Here is a 20628-nt window from a genome sequence, read left to right as displayed (position 1 = left end):
GCAGTTAATTATTTTAAAGTGTGCAGATCAAAGGTTACAAGAACTAGAGCTGAGGGTCAGAGCCAGGTTTCTCTGTCACCCAAGTCTGTGTTAAAAAAAAAAAAAAAAAGGAAATGCAGTTAATTATTTTAAAGTGTGCAGATCAAAGGTTACAAGAACTAGAGCTGAGGGTCAGAGCCAGGTTTCTCTGTCACCCAAGTCTGTGTTAAATATTCCACATTCAAAGGTCATATTTTAAAAATCTAATGACAAATGGTCTGAAAGGTCAACAATGAATTATAGTCATTAAGCTAGCTTATAAACATGCGTGAGTTTAATGTTTATAGGTACAGACATTAAAATCCTGATGTAATTATTTGATTATGAAAAGAACACAGAAAATACAATCTCTAAGAATGAAAGCCAGGAACTCAGTAGTAACTGAATCTTTTAATCTCACAAATATATTTCTTAATAATAATTATAGATGTTTTAGAAAACTTATATCATTTACATTTTTAATTATAAATTATTTACTTTCAATGTATGCGATTTATGTGAAAAACTTAAGAACTAATGACTACATTTTAATCTGATTTTGCCTTGATTGCACTGAATATCAGACCAGACTGGCAGTATCATTATGGATAGGGAGACCCACAGTGACTTTCCAGGACAGAGGCACATGCCTTCAGCTGGGAGGGGACAGAAGAAGAGTGGGAACCCCTATGGATAGCTTTCCTTCCCTAAGTTAAGTCAGAATAATCTTTATTTCTCTGCATGCAGTATGCCTGGAAACCCCCAACGTAGAATACCACTATAAAATGTGGAGCCTGCAAATGAATTTTGGATCATCATCTATTTGTTATACAGGCCTGATAAGCTGGGGTGTCAGAAAAAAGATAAAATGGTTAGCATTTATAACAGAAGACAGTGGCATCCTTTCAAATAGCCAGAGCGCCAAAAAAAGACTAGAAAACTTTGCTTTCTGTATGCATTCATGCTAATAAAAGCCTTTTCATATTCCTTTTCTGCCGCACTTATCTCCATCTCTTCACCCCTAAAGATTACTACTACTGAGTTAAACTGTGTGATAGAATACCTAGAAAAACACTTTTCTGCCTATAATTCTAACTGAGTAACTATGAGAACAGATTTATTAACAACTCAAGAAACTTAGGACTTTTATTTTGCTACTGAGTGTTATCTAACATAATTTCTACATGACAACATACTGTAATTGTCAACTCCAGAGGCTGGTAAACTACAGCTACCAGACACATGTGGTTCATCTCCTGTCTTTGTAAATTAAGTCTCATGGGAAGATAATTAAGTCCATTCACTTATATATTGTAACTTTTGACTACAACTATGACTACTATGACTACAAAGTTTAGTAGTCATGACAAAGATCATATGGATTAAAAAATATAAAATATTTACCATAAGATTCTTCACAGGAAAAGTTTGCCAATGTCTATTCTCATGCTTAAACCTAACAACCATTGCAGGACAAAGTTGATATGAAACCCATCTTACAAAGGGAGTTTCTACATATCTATATATCTATATCTATATATCTCTATCTATATAGATATAGATAGATATATACATATATATAGAGAGAGAGAGTGGGACAGAACGTGTTGAAGTCAGAATTTAGGAATCCTGTGATAAGTCCTGTGAGATAAACTGACTTTTTACTACAGTAATTGTTTCTTCCTTGTCATGTATAAAATAGACACAATACGCAAGGAGGGTAAAGCCACTGCCCCTCAGCCTCTCTAGGTACTCTAAAATAGTTATTAGGAACCAATGCTTATTTACTAAATTCATGCACAATAAACATGAAAATTTATGTCCTCCTGGATACATTCCCCATTATTTATAAAAAAAAAATTCCATCGTTCTCGGCCTTTTGGGTAAGATCAAGTGTAAAAAATATTTCCTATACTCAAATATTACAGATGAAAAATTAATCAATACAATTATTTTTCTCCTAAAGTAAGTATTTCAATAAACTTATGTCAAACTTCCTAAAGCTGTGTCTCAAAATTATCTTCCTCAGATTAGTGGGAAGAGCAACTTGCTTTCCCAGCACTGCCAGACAGTGACACCTGCTGGCAGAAAGCTCCACAGAGGAGTGCTGGGGAACCCCAAAGAAGAACTTGAGAGCCCAGCCACACGCCTCCTCATCCAACACTCTCTACTGTTGTAATTTGCTTGTTTTCACACTTTCATATATTTAGAAATATTACTTTGAAATTTAGACAAACAGCAGCAACCTGGGGACAATTTTAAAGCATGTAACAACTGCAATAATTCAAAAATTTTTTTAAAAGAGCATGGCAGCCGACTGTGAAGAACTAAGGTGCTCTGGTGGTGGATGTGGTGGATGGCACACCGTAAGGTGCGATCCTATGCCTCTAAATCTTACAGTGTTGTAAACCAATGTTGTATTAATTTAAACAAAAAGTACTATAATGAAGCAAAGTTTAATGTACATTAACTTGAGAAAGTAAACCAATTATTTGTTGTTCAATAATGACATTAACATTGTACTAAATATAAGTCCAAGAATTATGATTTTATATTGTGCATGGAAATTATTTTTCAAAGGAGTAAAATGTTTTCCATAAAAATTCCAGTGATTAAAACAAGTACTATAAAAACATATACTACAGGTTCCATTTAGAAAGAAGGCTTTGCTAGTATTTTATAAAAATTTACTTAAATTATTGTTAAGAGTAAATGGGATACAGTTTTAAATCTTGTGATCTGACTTCATCTTTTAGACACATTATCCTAAGTACTTACACTCCAACAAGAATAATGCTTCTAGTGACACTCTGCCATATAAATGGTTCTCCCAGCCTGGCAGTTGAGGCAAACGTATTAACATTCCTAGCACTGAAGTCCAGAACTCAAAATGACAAAAACGTTTCATGGATCAAGGCATGAAAAGCAAATAGCCAACAGCACAAATTTTGACACAAAAGATAAAAGCAAAAAGCATTTGCTAATACCTCAAGAACATGGGGATAGAATTCCTGAGACTATATAATTTTGCCTAGCAATAACCCAGGGCTTGTGCAGTCAGGCTGCAATTAGACTTTTCATGAGCACATACTATAATTAGGGTTTGAGTTGTTATCTTAACCTAAATGGAAACTTCTTTTAAATGCCAAATATTCACATTTTAATGGTTGGTGTAGCAAAATTTATAATTCTCTTTGCCTAATTCAAAATAAACATTTCCTAAACTCTGAATTTACTCCATATGAAAATGTGAACAATAATTTATTAGCCAAAAGATAAAATATAGTCTACTGTTGCTAAGATTAGTAAAGAATTAAACAAATCAAGGATCTTTGCTTCTTTGTCATAACATTTCCACGTTGACCTTTATAAAGCACTAAATCAACTTGGAAACATACACACTACACTGATTAGTGATATTCTGGGTGCCACTTGGTTGGCATGAGAGAAAGGGTTTGGAATTCTTTAAAAAAAATATATATATGTATATATATTTAAAAATATATGTGTGTATATGTGTATATATGTGTGTGTGTATATATATACACACACACACATACATGTATGTATATGTATATATAATATACTGCCAGGGGAAAAAAAAAAGTGAAGTTAAATAGGAATAAATCTGGAGTGAACCCTTAGTGAAAATAAATGAAATAAGGCAGTCTTAAAGGAATAACTTAATACAAACATGGCTAAAAGGACTTGAACTTTTCCCAAAAGCCACAAGTTGACTGAGACATTACCAATTAGATTTAAAAACATTACAAAGAGATACATTTATAGTAAAACTGCCTGGCATTTCATGATGATGGAGATATGAGTGCCACAGAAAAATCAATGTGGTAAGTCCCCAAAGTTTTACTATAAACCCTATTCTTAAGCCACTGGGTGCTCTCCTGCAAAGCCTGACAGTGGCTATATCTAGAGCCATTCTAAATAGAACACCTTTGTGGGATTATTTCCCCTCTTCAAAAAGATTTCTTCTACTTTGCAGATATCTGAGGTAATCAAGATTAAATATATACAAGCAAGTTCCTACATATATTAAGCTCATTAATTGTTTACATAGATGTGACTGCACAGAATCTAAGTCAAAGGAATTGCAGGACTCCCTTAGAGACATAAATAGCACATTGTTAATAAAAGGTGCATTGTCAAAACTACTTAGGAAGTTTTACTCATTATATAGAGACAACAATGCATTGATTTTCACACTGACCAAGACTTGATGTCTTATAGTACTGATTTCCTAAAAAACATCTAGATCCTGAACTTGGCTACTTATTTTTCTTTAGTCAGTGTATTATTAAGTAGACATCTGTAAATCAATTAGCATACTGACAAATTTCAACTGTGTTTAGGAAAACCTAGCTACTTAAAGCTATTCAATGCTATTTTGCTTAGTTCATTTTCACTCCTCAAACTGCTAGATGAAATGTCCGTCATAAGCCACAGCTGTAAAGTCAAGACAAAAGGCACTTAAAAAGTCATTGTCATCAATACTTTGTGGGATAATGGTAGGAAAGCTAACTATGGTAACTGCGGTGACACCTGATTGCTGACCAAACCTTAGAATTTTCCTGAATACTTATTGCAGCTATGCAGAAAATGGAATCCCAAGGTGGTTTCTGGCAGTATATTGTGAAAATAAGCTTCACAATTTCTAGTAGTGTACTATGAAAATAGGCTTCACACTGGATGTATGTTATATTAAGAATATAAGAAATAACATTAAGACACCATCATGTCACAAAACCATCTGATAAAACTGTTAACAATTAAAGGGAAAAGACAATTTTTTTTGTGCAAAGTATATATACTAGTATATACTTTTCATTATATACTAGTAGATATGTGTTTGTATTTTCCCTTAAGAAACAAAATTGATGAACAATGAAACACTTCACAACATGCTTCTACTCCTATAACCTCAGGAATTAATAACGGCAGAATTTTAAACACATGCAGAAACATCGAAGTAGAAACTGATCAAGTCTTTTATGACAGTTTATACTATGGGGAAAATTCTATACCATAGTGATGGTGAGTTAGAGCAGAATTTAATTTCAGGATAAGTAATGCTCTCTAATTTAATAAATGACGATTTCTAAATTAGTCATTAAGCATTTATACATATACACACCCAGCCAGATGTCACATGGGAAAAAACACAGCAGACTTTGTGCCCAAACTTGAAAACTCCATCTGGTGGAGAATGAGGGATGTTGAATCACAAAAGTACTTTGTTTATAATATACAAGGAAAACGATTTTTCCTCTACAGTATTATTGCTGTTGCTGAGTAGGACTATCCACTTAAGGAAGTAGTTATTATTTTGTTATTATCTGAATAATGAATAAAAAATGAATCTCTTTTAGTTGTTATCATCTGAATTCCCATTATAAAACAGTAGCAGCAGCAAAAACAAACCAATAAAAATTCCATGGTTACAGATATTTTTACCTATACATATCATGAAATGTCTAGAATAAAAATACTAGAAAATATAATTTAAAAAATAATTGTTTTCAAGTGTAAAACCAGCAAAAAAAAAAAAAAAGGTAAGAACTGCACAGTAGGGTCTCACTATATCTAAGGAAAAGAGTTTAATTAAAACTTAAGGAAATGCTAAAACGGCTTTGGACAATATAACCTGATCCCCCAGTTTCCTTCCCGAGTGCACAATTATCCTGCCTCATTTAGACTACCTATTCCCCTTACCCAGCCTCTAGGCTTCTGACAAAACAGGTCCCTCTCTCTTGGCTGAGAATGCTTGTCCTCTCTTACTGCACCCAATCACAGTAGTTTTTAAAAAATAAGTCAATGTACAGCAATTCAACCCTTTCCTATATTCTTCTAACCCCTAGTCTTTCCACTGCAATCCACTTGGCCATCTTTGTCCCTTACTTGCTGCTGATCCTGATGAATGAGCCCTGCCAAGTTTGAGGACATTGCCATCATTCATCACAGGCCAGGTGCTCCTCAGCAGTGACTGTGAACACACTAAGCAGTTTGTGAAGCACTAAATCAATCAATCAATCAAGATATAAAAAATAAACCTTTTTCTCTGAAATTACTGAAAAATAGAACATATAGCTATCAATCTAGAGCGATCATGACTAATGAAAAAGAAGAAAATAGTGAGATAAAGTATCTTCTAGTTTTGGATTTAATGGCCAATAAATAACAAATTAAAACACAAATAACATTATGACTTTAATAGCAACTATGACCATCACCATATCACATAACACAACTTACAAGTAAAGACATTAAATATTATTATTACTATGGTTGGCATTTGATTTTGATAAAGAAACTTAATGATAAAAACTAGTATATCAAACAAATTTTAAATAATAATTATGTCCTGATAGATTATAGGTCATTTTTACCCCCTGTCAACCTTTCAATCAGTAACTATTAACTATCTGTACTATTATTAGGCACAATCCCAAGGAGCAGCAGACAGCACAGAAAACACAATATCACTGTCCTTATATTTGTTTTTCTAGTTAGAAGAAATGCAAAACACATACACATGATTGAACCAAGCAGCAATAAGTGTTGTAAGGAAAAGTAAAGCAGGACAAGGAACATAAGTAATGATGACAATATGAGAGGGAGGTCCTTTCTTTTTATAGGGAAGTTCAGAAAAACTGACTAATAAGGCAACTTTGAATAGAGATGATGAAAATAAAGTCTTGCTGGTTCTGAGGGAAGGATTTTCCAAAGAGAGGAAAGTGCAATGACCGGAAAACCAGGTCTGCTGAATGTGTTCAATGAAGAGCAAGGAGACAGTATAACCATAGTTGAATGAGCAAGGGTGGAAAAAGTGGGAGATGTGTTTAGGGGAGATGATGGTGAGGGAGATGTGTTTAGAGTGAGCAGGCTAGTGAGGTCATGAGATATGGCAGGTAAGTGCTATGAATATGACAGGAAATGATGAGGAATTTAAGTAAAATAATGACACAATTTTAAAAAATTTGGCTATCATATTGAACAGTCTATAAACGAGAAGAGGCTGAATTACAGAGACTGGTCAGAGGATACTACAAAATATTTAGCAAAGATGATGGTGGCTTTGCCCAGAGTGTAGTAAAAGGTAGTAAAAAGTGGTTAGATTCCTCAGGAAGAAATAAAAAACAGACAACTACAGTCAAAGAAATTGAAAGAGTAATCAATACTCTACCATGATAACAAAGGAACAGGGACCAAATGATTTTATTAATGAGTTTTAACAAACCTTCAAGGATAAATTAAGACCAAGCTTTTTCAAAATCTTTCAAATGAAGAAGAGGTAAAGCTTCCACACATATTTTACATGGCCCAAATCACTTTGACACCAAAAGAAAATAGATATCACAAAAACAGAAAACTACAGATAAACACAGATGCAAAAAAAAAAAAAATACTCAACAAAATTTTTGCAACCAAATTCAACAATGCATTAAAAAGATTGTAAGTCATGACTAAGTGGAATTTATCCCAGAAACACATGGATAGTTCAACATCTATAAATGGATCAATTTAACTTACCACAGCAACAAAAGATAAAAAATCAGATGCAAACAAAACATTTGTTAAGATTCTACATCAACTTTTGACAAAAATCCTTAAAAAAATGGAGATAAATGAAACATACCTCAACATAATAGGCCATATATGACAAATCCACTGCTAGCATCACACTCAATGATTAAACACTGAAAGCTTTTCCTCTAAGATCAGGTGCAAGAGCAGGATTTCTACCTTCATGACTATTATTCAAAATAGTACTGGAAATCCCAGTTAGAGCAATTAGGATTTCAAATTGGGATAGAAATAAAGCTATCACTATTTAGAGATAAATGATAATATACATTTTTATCCTTAAAGACTACATTAAAAATTTGATCGAAAAAGTGAGTCAATTAGCAAAATGACAGGTCACAAGTCAATTCACAAAAATCAGTTGTATTCCTATATGCAGACAACTAGAACAGAAATAAATCAAGAAAAACAAACATATATAATTAAATAAAAAGTAGCATAAAATAACTAGGAGTAAACTTAACAAAAGTGATGAATAATTATACAATGGAAATTCTAAGGTTGTTAGAAGAAGTAGCAGTCACAAAAGAAGTAAAAAGATTATTTCTCACTCATGACTTGGAGGAACTCACACTGTTAAAATGACCATACTCAAAGCAATATATAGATGCAATACAAATTCTGTCAAAGTTTCAACTACATTTTCCCCAAAACAGTAGATTAAATGTAAATGAAATTTATGGGAAACTACAAAAGACCATGAAAAAGCAAAAGCAATTCTCACACACACAAATGACAAATGTTAGCCCCCATGCTTGAACTTCAAAAGTATCCCACAAAACTACAGTAATCAAAACAGTACAGTACAGGAATTAAAAAAAAAAAATGACATATAGATCAATGGAATAGAATTGAGAGTCCCGAAATAAACTAAAAATGAAACTAAATTACTTCTTCACATCACATACAGGAGATAACCCAAAATGGATTTAACACATAGAAGGTAAGGCGTAAAACCATAAAATACATGGAAGAAAAAACAAGAGAGAAAGGGCACTCCATTATACTGACTTCAGTGATGACTTTGGAGACTGGATACTTATTGCAAAAAGCAAAAATAAACAAATGGAACTATGTCAAACTGAAATGCTTCTGCATGGTGATATTAACCATCATTAAAGACACCTACTGGGAGAAAATAACTGCACAACTTACAATGGGAAAAAAAGGCTACTATCTAAGTTCTACAAAGAACTCACACAACAAAAAGAAATCAAATAGCCTAGTTTGAAAAAATGGGCAAGAGAGCTAAGTAGACGCCCTTTTATGATAACCTCCAAAAATACATACAGATGGCCCACAGACATGTGAAAAAAATAATCAGGGTAATGCAAATCAAAACCACAGTGAGATAACAGCTTACACATGTGAGAATAGCCATAACAAAAAGATCAGAAACATGTTGCCAAGAATGTGGAAAAAAGCGAGCTCTCCTGCTAGTGGTGGCATTATAGACTGGTCTACCTGATGGAAAATTGTATGTAAATATACCATATAACCCACCAACTGCACTCCTAAAAGGAATCTCATCCTTTCCAAAGGATGAAAAACTACTGATGTAAAGGGATATAGGCACTCCTGTGTACACTATAATGCTATGTATTATAGAAACAAACTTTTCATGACAGAGGAGTGGATTAAAGAGTTATGACATATATACCCAATAGAATACCATGCAGCTAGACAAAATAAAGTGAATTTTTGCCATTTGCTATTTGGAAGGAAATGGAGGGTATTAGGCTAAATGAAGTAATTGCTGGACAGCTTCACTTACATGTAGAGTGCAGAGAAATATAACAAAGGATCAGACAAAAACAGACTAATCATGAACTCTATAAATTTGACTGCAGAATATTAAAGGGGGAAGGAGAGGGTGGAGAACAGAGTGTGGAGGGCCCCAGTGGCCTACAGTTTCCTTGGAGGTGAGATTATTGGTGTTTTGGTGGTAGGTGTGGTACAGTAACATACATCTGAAGAACTGTGAATCTCCAAATCACAGCACTGTTAACTAGTTAATGTTCATCTCAATTTAAGAAAGAAAATAATTATGCCACTAAGGTAGAAAAGAATTGAGACCAGAAAAAAACTCAGTAATAAAAATGTGGTTGACTTCAGACTACATTTTGCAGGACGAGATGACGGGTTTTACTGTAGGTAACAGGCAAAATGAAGACATCAAGGAGAATTTCATTTTTTTTTTAGTCCAGCAGCTGGAAGAAAGGACAGGAGACTACTCAAAAAGCTCCTTTTAGAGGTAAGAGGCAAGTTAGCTTTGGGGATATGTCTAACTTGAGCTGTTCGTCAGACATCCAAGTGGAGATGAGGAACACAAAGTAGACTTGCAAGTCTGAGTGAATGTGGGAACCATCAACACAGGTGGCTTTTACAGTGTGGATGTATTCAGAAAGATTAAGGACCACAGCCCCTGGGTACTAAGGGGTTGAGGAACTCACAAAGCAAAACTGAAAAAATAGCTAGTACATTCTAGGGTAATACGCAGACTAGAAAGTACACCGTCTAGACATACAACATCATCTTCTCCCCTACACACAGAGATATCTGAAGTATTGCTAAGCAACAACCCATCTCTATTATAAATGTAATGATCTAAAATTTTTTTAAGCATGTTAATATCCAATTTCAGGATAATAATCAAAACATAAATTCAAGAGTCTATTGAACAAACTGATCAGAAACTTAAATTCTTATGTTTGCTATAATAACTAAAGATGTAAAGAAGTAAAAAAATTTATTCTAGAGAATAATTTAAAATTACAAAGCAAAATTAATTTTCTAGGTGTCTTCTACATACAAGATAATACTATTTATGCAAATTTAAAAGTCAAACATTAACATGTACATGTTTGTTAATGAAATAAAAGGCAAGTCCTTAAAGGCAGTCAGAACTTGCCTCTGGGAGGGAAACTAGCAATGAGCGAAGGACACAGCACCTATGAGTCAAGTCTGAATTCATGAAAAAGACTTGAAGCAAATGTGAGAAAATATTAATAATCATCAACTCTAATGTGAATACATGAGTATTTAATAAAACATGTTGCAATCTTTTTTTACTGAAAAACTTGTTTTCCTTTTTTGTTGAGATAGCATTGACACCAGAGAGATCTGAGGAGTGAGTGCATCTTCTCTGTGACTGCATACACTGAAAAGTTTTTTTAAAAACATGAAGGATAATAATGAGAAGAAAATAAGGTCATTTGTTTAAAAACCAAATGTTTAGTTCACTACCCCTGTATTCCAAGCATATTATAACACAAAATAGAGGAATAAAAAAATACCTTTCACATTTCATATTGTAACCTCTAATTTGTGACTTTCTTAGTCTGTGAATAATACATATTCTTTCTGAAACTAATCATTTTTCCTAGCATTTCAATTCTGATTTTCTCAACATAACAACAATAAATCAAAGTAAGTAATAACTGGAGATTGTTTTCCACTTAAATGGTTAATTTTAATTGCATTGTATAGTTACTAAGAATTGAAAATAGATTAAGCTGCTTATAATGAAAGTGAATTCTAGATAAACTAATTTTATAAAATGTGTCTTTAAACAAAGACACTGACATAGAATTTTTGGCAACTAAAGAATCAGTTATAATATACTTATAGAACAAGATATTGAAACACATGTGATATGAACTAAATCCTCATTAAACATTAAGTAGCCTTATTGTCCTAGATTTGCTAGGATTATTATTTTTCTTTTATTAAGTACATATCAATTTATACCCCAACAAAGGTAAAAGACATCCTTTCTTTGTGCTTATGATAGTGAATTGTATTAACTGTAACCATTTCAGAGGTGAGTCATTTTTCTTGCATATTTAGAAATAAATTCAGGTTGATTCATTTAATACTGTCACTAGTTGTTAGTAAACTAAAATGGAACTGATTTTTCTACCTATATTTTCAATGATGTCCTCACCATTTCTATGTATCAAACTAATACATATTAAATAAACATGGAAACAGTGAATGTTTAGAGAATTTTTAAAAAACAACAGGGTTTGTCTTTAAAAAACATATTTGTGATGGATTTTTGAGTTAAGAGATTCATACAAAAGGATAATACTAATCTCTGATTAGTCAAAACAGATAAGGTTTATTTTCTTTCAAAATAGGTTAAAAATAAAAACTTGTATTTGTTGGGTTAATATTGTTAAGAAAACAACCAGTTAACTTCTTCAAAATAACAAACGTTTTTGCGGAAGCAAACAAATGTTTTATTTCACAAACATTTCCGGAACAGCTGTTATGTGCAAGGCACTGCACCAAGTGCTGTGGATGAAGTAATTATTATTCAGTCATATATTCTGCTCTTGATCTGTTCAAGGTTCTTAGTATGGAGGTAAAGTAAACACATATATAATCAAAAAATAAAGCAGAAAGGGATTCAATACTTTCATAAAGCCATTTCAATACTTTGAAGTCAAGAAGGGAAAATTGCTTCCAGCAAGTGATGTGGAAAGGGAAAATCAGAAGCTTCATGAAGGCAGCAGATTTGAGCTAGATATTGAAGAAAGTAAGATTTCGAACAATGCAGACTGGGATTCACTCTTGGGTTGGGTTCAAGGGCAATTTTAAGTTCAATGTAAGTCACGAAAGCAGAAAATGCAAGTGTCAGAATTGGTGAAAGAAATGAAAAGTAGGACGAAAGGTAGTAAAGCAGTGGATGATGCAGGATGTAAGGTAAATGGCTCCCAATTTACTTGGCAGCAAATGATAACCAATCAAACACTTGGAGCACAGTAGCATGACCAGAAACACACTCAGGAAGACTGTCTCAATGTGAAAAGGGGTAGATGGAGAGGATGGAAGACACATTTGAGAGGAAAATGAACTAGGGGGTCAATCATTTGGTACCAATAGGAGATAATGAAAATAGGAACCAAGTAGAAATAGTATGGATGCAAAAAGAAACAGTACATTGTAAATAGCATTTATGTAAAATATGGAATAAACCCTTACCTGATTCTTCTGTATCTTGTTCATCTATTAAACCTACTGAGACGCCTAAATCCACACATTTCTTGCTATGTGTCTTGGACTTCATGTGCTTTGTCAGATTTCCTTAAGGGAAAAGAATGTTTACTAAGCTTACACAGTATTATTATTTTGCTATTGCATTTGTCAACACTGGTAAATTTCATTCCTATTTCAAATGGAAGTACACACTGTGCTTACACAATTTCAATGACTATAATTTGGGTCAAAGCAAATATAGGTATTTCTGTTGTAACAACCTGGTTATTAATAGTTCAGCTCTAATCTTCCTCCATTATTCTAAGAATTTTCTACATTGCTTAGGTATGTTGTATTCCTTATGTATGCCTTAGGACATTTTGTACATTAAGTCCCTTTGAGATAGCAGTATCAATCTGCATAGTTCTTGGGAATGTGAATGTTCTACTAACTGTGTATGCTGGCATAGTGTTTTGTTTCTTATTGTAAACTTTTTAATTCTTATTGTAAGTTCATCTTTAGCAAGGCTGTTTTCCATGGAGCTTTAAATACTCTGAGCTGCAGACACATCTCTAGTAGATCTATTCTTTAAATTGTTCTTCCTGGGAATTCCCCATCTTCACTGGTTTCAGACCAAGACACAGGTCTAGGTTTTCCCTTTTAGCAGAGAGCCTTTTCCTCATGTGGTTCAAAGACAAGAGAGTCAGGTTTATTTCAGGTGTTGGACTTCATCCCAGACTGACATTAAATCTCAGGCCTGCAGGTATATATCTGGGTTTTTTGATGTCCCTATGGATTTTTTTCTTTACAAAGCAAAAAAGTACTTCTAGCTTGGAAGTGTGTGTGTGTTTTTTAATGATTTTTTCTGTTTACATTATTGTTTATTTTACAACCTTTACTTCCCCCTCCCCCACCCATCATCACCATAGCCCCCATATTCCTCTCTCTTTCCGCTCCTTCTCTATACCCCTTCCCTGTAGGATCTGTCTAGTTTATAATGATCTGTTTGTTTTTGTACTGTTTTGTTGTGTTTTATATTATAATAACAATACACTCCCCCCCCCCCTTATTTGGAAGTTTTAAAAAATTTCTGGCCTCTGGAAATTTTGTAATTTTGAGCTTGATAATCTAATAAAATTTCTTTGCTTGCCATTACTACAAATTACCTTTGCATTTTGAACATGAGAAAGAATGTCCTGCATTCATTCCAATGAACCACATTAGGCAGAAGTCTCCCCTTGATATCTCTATAGGTCTGTCTGTCTCCCTGGCAGTTGGAGTACTAATCTCTATAAATCTCTATCAGATTAACTGGGAAACATTGGGCACACTAGCACCAAGTGCTTGTGAACTCAGGAGAGAGTTCAGATTCTCCGGAGGATATTAAGCAGCATGGTAGATAATGCCACATATACATGCAAATTGCCAAAAAAAATTGATTTCTTTTCGAAAGCCAAATTCTAACTAAATACTAAGATTGGTGCTGAAGGACACATTACTATTTAAGAATAGGTCCTTAGGAGAGATTAAAATATTTGATTCACTGGTCTAGCTTATGTGCCCATGGAAGCTGAAAGACCTGAGAAACTATTTATAGCGCCTCAATCCCACTGAAAAGGTGGTAAAGCTGTGTGCTTGTCACCCTTGTTCAAGCAAATTCTTGCACTACATAGTATCTACAGAAACCCAGAACCTAGTGCAAGTACAAGAATTTCAAGCACAGGAAAGTGCCTTGGACCAGGTAATTGTGTCTAACAGCTTATCGCGCCCTAACTTCTGTGATTCTGGAGAGAATCCCTAACTTGAATGGATTGGCCTTGTCTGATGTATACTTTAAATATATTTTAAAAAATATAGAAATTTAAATAACAATTATTAAAAGATGAGGAACATACTGGTGTGCATTAAACAATCTAGACTTTTCTGCATGCTTCAAAATTCTCACATAAAAAGGCTATTAAGAAAAGCTTGGCCATTTTAATGTGATTGAAATTTCTATTCATATGTCAAAACACTTTCAACCTAATAACAAACCAAATTACAAGGTCCACTAATAGTCTCTTAAAATGCTTTTGTTTCCTAAATAGATAGCCATAAAAGGTCATTTGCTTACTAGGAAGTTAATTGTATAATTCTAAGTAGCAAATTTGGGAATACAAGCTTTTAGTAAGCATGTTTCTCATAATTTGAGTTATCAACCACATCTTTAAGAGTTTAAAATAAACAAAGCAATTTGCACTTTAAGGACATAAAATCTATATATAAAATGTAAATATAACCCCTACCAATGCTATAAACTGTAGTACAAAGAAATTTTTCAACAATTTTAAACAAACATTAATCAAACTCCGATCGAAAGCATGAGAGATTTTGTTGCTGGAGTTCTATAACTACATAAAGTATAGCTTTCTGTGACATAACTCAATTACAACTATTTTGAAAATGTACTCATCAAATAAACTAAGAGGACAAATGGTAAAGTATAGATTCATCTGCATGCAAAGCAAGAGATCAAGTTCTAACACCACAGATCACTGCTTTGACAGGATGGCACCTTCTGGACGTGCGCACGTGTATGTGGCATGGTATTACAACATAGTTCCTTCTGCTAAAAACTATTCAATAAGAAGGTGGACTGGATTGGCAAGAACAACAAAAGAAACCAGAACAGGGCGAGATCTATAATCTCGTCTCCAAGCAGGTCTTCTATTGTTCAGCTACTTTAGAAGGTTCTGTAGAATCTGTTTCACAGAAAAGGTCTATGTGTCCATTAAAAACAAGGGAAATATTATGCTGAGAATGGGGAAATGTTGACTTCTTATCTTCTTTACCGGTATCCTTAATTAAGGGAGCTTCTTTGAAATAACCACTTGTCACTTAAAACTAATTGAATTATCTGACAAAAGAAAATATTTAATGTAAATTCAGATATGCAGTATATTAGAAAAATAAAGGATTAAAAACTACTACCATAAAGCTCACTCTTTAAGGGTCATCATGCTCTGTCCACTATTTAATAACTATCTATCAAAAACTTATATGGTGCTGTTTTGAGTTATTTCACCCAAGATGACTACCTATTGATTCAATATTTTTTCTTTGCCTTGAAATCTCTGTAGTTTCATTTGATTTTCCACATCTAATTTTCCTTACTTTATTTTCCTTTTGTTAGGAACATAATTTTTAAATACCTTGATGTGTTTTCCTTCTTCTACAAATAATACCTATCCCATACTATACTTTGATTTTATTTGGGTAACATCATTCTCTATTTGGTAATATTTCATTAGTAATATTGATCTGTTAAAATGGTTCTTGGTCTCATATTGGAATTTAGTTGGTACTTAATGACAGTGGAAAATCAGTAAAAAGGCAATAAATTGGGTGAAAAGATCAAAGCATTTTTTCCTACCAAGAAAATCATCCTGAATCACCTTCCATTTCCAAAAGGAGGTTCTATGTTACTATCAGGACAATGGAATAACTGTTTCTTCTAACTCCTCAGGATTTCCTGAAACTTTTTAGAAATATTCAAGGTTATCTAAAGGGCAGCTTTGGGTAATTTTTACTCTTCATTCTTGTTTCAAGTAGCATGACACTTAAGGCTAGCTTATTTGACGCTATTTAATTGTTAATATTATAATGTTCTTAAATGGCAAAAATCAATTTTGCTGAAGAGTTAATGAGTCTTTAAATACAAAACTGTAAAAACTACCAATACAATAAAAGCAAATGTTAACTCATAAGGGATGAAAAGAGTTTCTGTAAAAAATTGATTAAATTTTACAACTGCTGTCCCTATCGATAATTTTATGATTGCATAGCATGACTTTGTTTGAACAAATTTTTAAATACTGATTCATGAAGGTGTGTAACGAAAAAAGCAAATACTTTGTAAAGGATGATATGAGAAATTAAAATCACCAGGAACAAATTTTAAACACTGATTCATGAAGGTGTATAAAGGAAAAAGCAAACATTTTATAGCAGTTTATCTATTGCATGTCAACAGGAAATTTGTAAAGGGCAAAATCACCTATATATAACAAAGGCTTACAATTTATATAAAAACCTATAAAGAGTACAGAGGAATACTAAATATAATTTTTTTAAAAGATATATTTATTCATGCATACAAGAACTGGGGTAGAGGCCAGAGATGCTGTGTTGGGGCGGGGGAAAGGAAATGAGAGGATTCACCAGAGAGCAGAACAGGCAGACTGACTGAAATACAATGCTTAGGGGAGCAGGGGGCAAGTCGGGAGAGGTCTGCCATGCCTCCCTGGGTCACCTCCCTGGCTGGGAATGGAAGTCATGCTGCAGTGGCTGTGGTAGCTTCATAGTGCTGTGCTTTTAACCTGTTGCAACACCAGGAAGGGTCCCTAAATATAATTTTAGTAAGTAGTTCTCAGTTTTCTTTGCAATGGTTAGACAATTTGAAGCTTAATTCAACAATGTGGGTTAAAAAAGCATCAGGGAAAAGTAAAGTAAATGATTATATATACCTAAAATTAGATGATAAAAAAGTAATCACTGTTAAGTTTACAAGAGGCTATTATTTTAAATTTCTCTTTGATCATTTACCACCAAAATGAATTTACTTGTGATCATGAAAATTTTTGTTCTTTGTTAGCTACTCAGTAAATATTTTTGAATATGTACTAGTCATCATGTTAACTGTAATTTTATAGACTGAAAAAGGTAGTTGTGCTTTTTAAAATGTTCTGTTTATCATATGTATTCTAAAAATGTGTAATTAATTTTTTTTTCTAGGAGGTCTAAGAACATATAACAAAGTAAGACTACAATGTTGACAAGATATAATTTTTATCAGTGTATTTAAGTTACTGCATCCTTGGTCAAAGAATAATGCAAAGCAGGGTCTCTTGTCTCTACTAAGTCAAGGCATATAAAAAGGACTTTGAAGCAACCCACTCATACCTTTAGTCTTAAAGGAGAAGTTACAATATGTGCAGTGATAGGGGCGGACATCTGTATGGGTTCGTATGTGTTTCTTTAACATACTAGGTTTCTTACAACGTATTCCACATTCTTCACAAATGTATTTTCCTCTTCCCCTGCCTCGGACATACACATATTCTTCATTTGATTTATATCTAATTTAAAGGAAAAGAAAAGGAATAGATACTATGGATACTATGCTTTTAGAAAATATTAATGATTAAAATTCAACCTAAAAAATTAAAACAATGCACAATTTTTATACTCAATACAAATTTAATACATGCAAATATAACAGCAGTCCAGCTTTTACATCCAATAATTATTAACAGTTAATTCTAATCAAGTTTATTCAATACCAGTTCAATTTAAAAAATATTTCCTCTTTTTAAGCAATTGGTCTAAAAGTCTTCTTTATTTTTAATCTCCCCCAAAACAAATTCAATCACATTTTAAGTGCTAAAATATTTGAGTTTCACCCTAAGTACAATGGACTTTCACAATTTGTTTTTCTCTCTTAATCAAATACAGGCATTAATTCATTTCTTCAAGAGCAGATTTTCCTAGTTATTCCTTTGTTGTAAATCAACATGAAATCTTGGGTTTACTATGGAAACTCAGTTCTGAGCAGCCTCCTCAGTTCAATAACATTCTAAATAATTATTTTTTCAATTAAACATTACTTAACACTACATATATTTTGTCATGAAGAGTCTGTTCATAAACTGAGGAACTTTCAACATTATAGAAAATTGGCACTGTCTTCATTCACATGAAATCAAATGTACATTTAAAAAGTCAGTTTAAATGTACATTTAAGAAGTAAAATTTGTACTTGCCCTCCATCAAATATTTTAATTCTTCTTGGTTCACTTTTGATTAAGGAATTTTCTTTATCTTGCTCATTGTTAATTTCAGAGGAATCTTTATTGTTGAATTCAACTACTGTGGACTTTTGATTACCTAATGCTCTCTGAAACGAAAAAAAAAAAAAGAGAGAAACTAATTTAATAAAACTGAAAACATAGACATACTAATGTTTCACTTGGAAATTAAACATGGAAGAGTTCAGGCTATATAGTTAAAGAAATGCATTTCAATGTAGAAACAGGTTTATTTGCTTTGTCTTCTCCCTTATATCTTTAATATAGCTACCCAAACCATAGTAAAATGATACGTCTAAAGCTATTTAAAAATTCCACTCCAGTGCACTGACACCCCCAAATAAATGCTTTACAACTTCTCACCTTGGTATTCCATGAGTTTAACAGGAACTTTTTCAACAGACTATTCTTTCCTACATCTAACCTAACCATTCATACTATAATTTAAGAATATCCCTTTGTAAAAGAACTATTTATTCCTCTTGATATACTAATGCTTTGTAAGCTAAGAAACAGGAGTAAAACCCCTTTGACTAAAATGTATTGTAAATCTAAAAGTAGACGTCTCATTTGCCAATATTTTACTTTCCCTTCCTCCCCTTAGCTTAAATCATAAAATGGCTCTCCATTTTTCACAAGTTTCTGATAATTGTGAGATCTATGTCAGGTCAAAAGTCAAGTTTTGGCCTAAAAACAAATCTCTAAAAAAAGGTAATGGACATTAAAATAAGTGTTTTTCCTATAGATGTATTATACTATCATCTAATTTTATACAAGATTTCACATGAAGATTCCTCACTCCGTGGCCGTTCCGCCACGCATACCCTTTCAGTCAGATTGCAGAGGGAAGCGTAGTCCTATGAGAAAAACGCTCTCAGGGTTAATACATTTATCCAGGTAAACTGTGAAGAGCAAAGGCTCAAACTTCTGTTCTTTAGGTGATCCAACACAAAGTACACATTTCTCATCAACGCCTCTTGGTTACAAACATCCTTTACAAGCACATCACTAAGGAATACAGCTTTGGTGGTAATGGTAGGGCATGTACCTTGAGGATGGAGGGCCTATATGGCTTCACAAAGTGTACTGTGAGATCTCTATCCTTACAAAACCAGGAACATAAGGAAAGGTGTTGGCTCAAGTTTCTCAAAAAGGCCTATGAAGATAATGCACAGAGACCCTGATAAACAGAAATGTTGTGACCCCTTTGCCTGGGAAAGACGTCAGCTTCCTTTGAGTTTGGAAAACATGAACATATACTTTTCTTTCCGCATTCACAACAGCAACTCTACTTATTACCTTCAATACCAAATCCCCACTTATCTTCTGCTTGCTTTGTCCCTATCTAATCTGGGTTCGATTTACCAAAATTACTAATGAGCTAAACACTACAATCACTATCATTTCCTTAGTCTTATATGTTCAAACACTCCATATCATTGTATATTGCTGAGTTTCCCTTGTGGACATTTTTTTATATCTGTCTCACCCTTTAAATAATAGTGATCCCCAGGGTCTCTTAGAGGCTTAAATCTCTTCTTTCCACACTCCCTGAACAATCTCACTAATTAAAATGAACTTTTAGTTTATTTGCAGCTCTCTCCTAGATTAAAACCTAGGGACATTCATTTTCAGAGGTACTGCTACCAAAGCATCTGGTACTCCTGGAGAACGGAGAACCACTTCACCACTACACATGAAACTCCACCCAAATCTTTATGATCAGGTCTCATCTTCCAATATTATGACTAAACACATCTATAGTTAAATCTGAACACTTAAAAAAATTAAATTCCACAAAGTCTGGATGTAGTCTCCTTCACTGAGAAGTATGTTAATGGTTCTTGACTGCAATGCATAGTCTGCTTTTTACCAACATTTCCAACTTCCATGTCAGGCAGTGTCTCAAGCTTAACACCTTCTAATAATGATGGACTCCTCAGAGTTCTTTAAATAAAGCAAGTTCTTTCTCACTTCTATGCCATTTGGCAGACTATTAAAATTTCTCATTCTTGTTTGCCTCAACTGTTTTGTTTTAAAGATTCAGTTATCAGTTTTAAATGTTTTCCTTATATCCATAATTCATCAATATATTGATAGTAATAGACTTCCTTTTTTTAGAAGTTGTACACACATCTATTGTAACATCAATATTATGACATATATATGTATTTGTTGATGA

At 33.3% G+C, this 20628-nt stretch overlaps 1 protein-coding gene across 1 annotated transcript in view; it reads right to left on the bottom strand.

Moving 5' to 3' along the window:
• HIVEP1 (human immunodeficiency virus type I enhancer binding protein 1) overlaps positions 1-20628 on the bottom strand; it is a 48267-nt gene that overhangs the window by 12586 nt on the left and 15053 nt on the right. Inside the window, exons 4-6 of the mRNA XM_012734128.1 lie at positions 18402-18535; positions 17542-17717; positions 12607-12708 (exon numbers count right to left, since the gene is read on the bottom strand). Coding sequence (XP_012589582.1) covers positions 12607-12708; positions 17542-17717; positions 18402-18535 — 412 coding nt within the window. The remainder of the gene's footprint in view (positions 1-12606; positions 12709-17541; positions 17718-18401; positions 18536-20628) is intronic.

The sequence above is a fragment of the Condylura cristata genome, unplaced genomic scaffold (genome assembly GCF_000260355.1).
Source record: "Condylura cristata isolate star-nosed mole 26May11 unplaced genomic scaffold, ConCri1.0 scaffold00046, whole genome shotgun sequence".
NCBI lineage: Eukaryota > Metazoa > Chordata > Mammalia > Eulipotyphla > Talpidae > Condylura > Condylura cristata.
The sequence above is the reverse complement of the archived record's forward strand: the minus strand, read 5'-3'. Positions and strand labels throughout refer to the sequence as shown.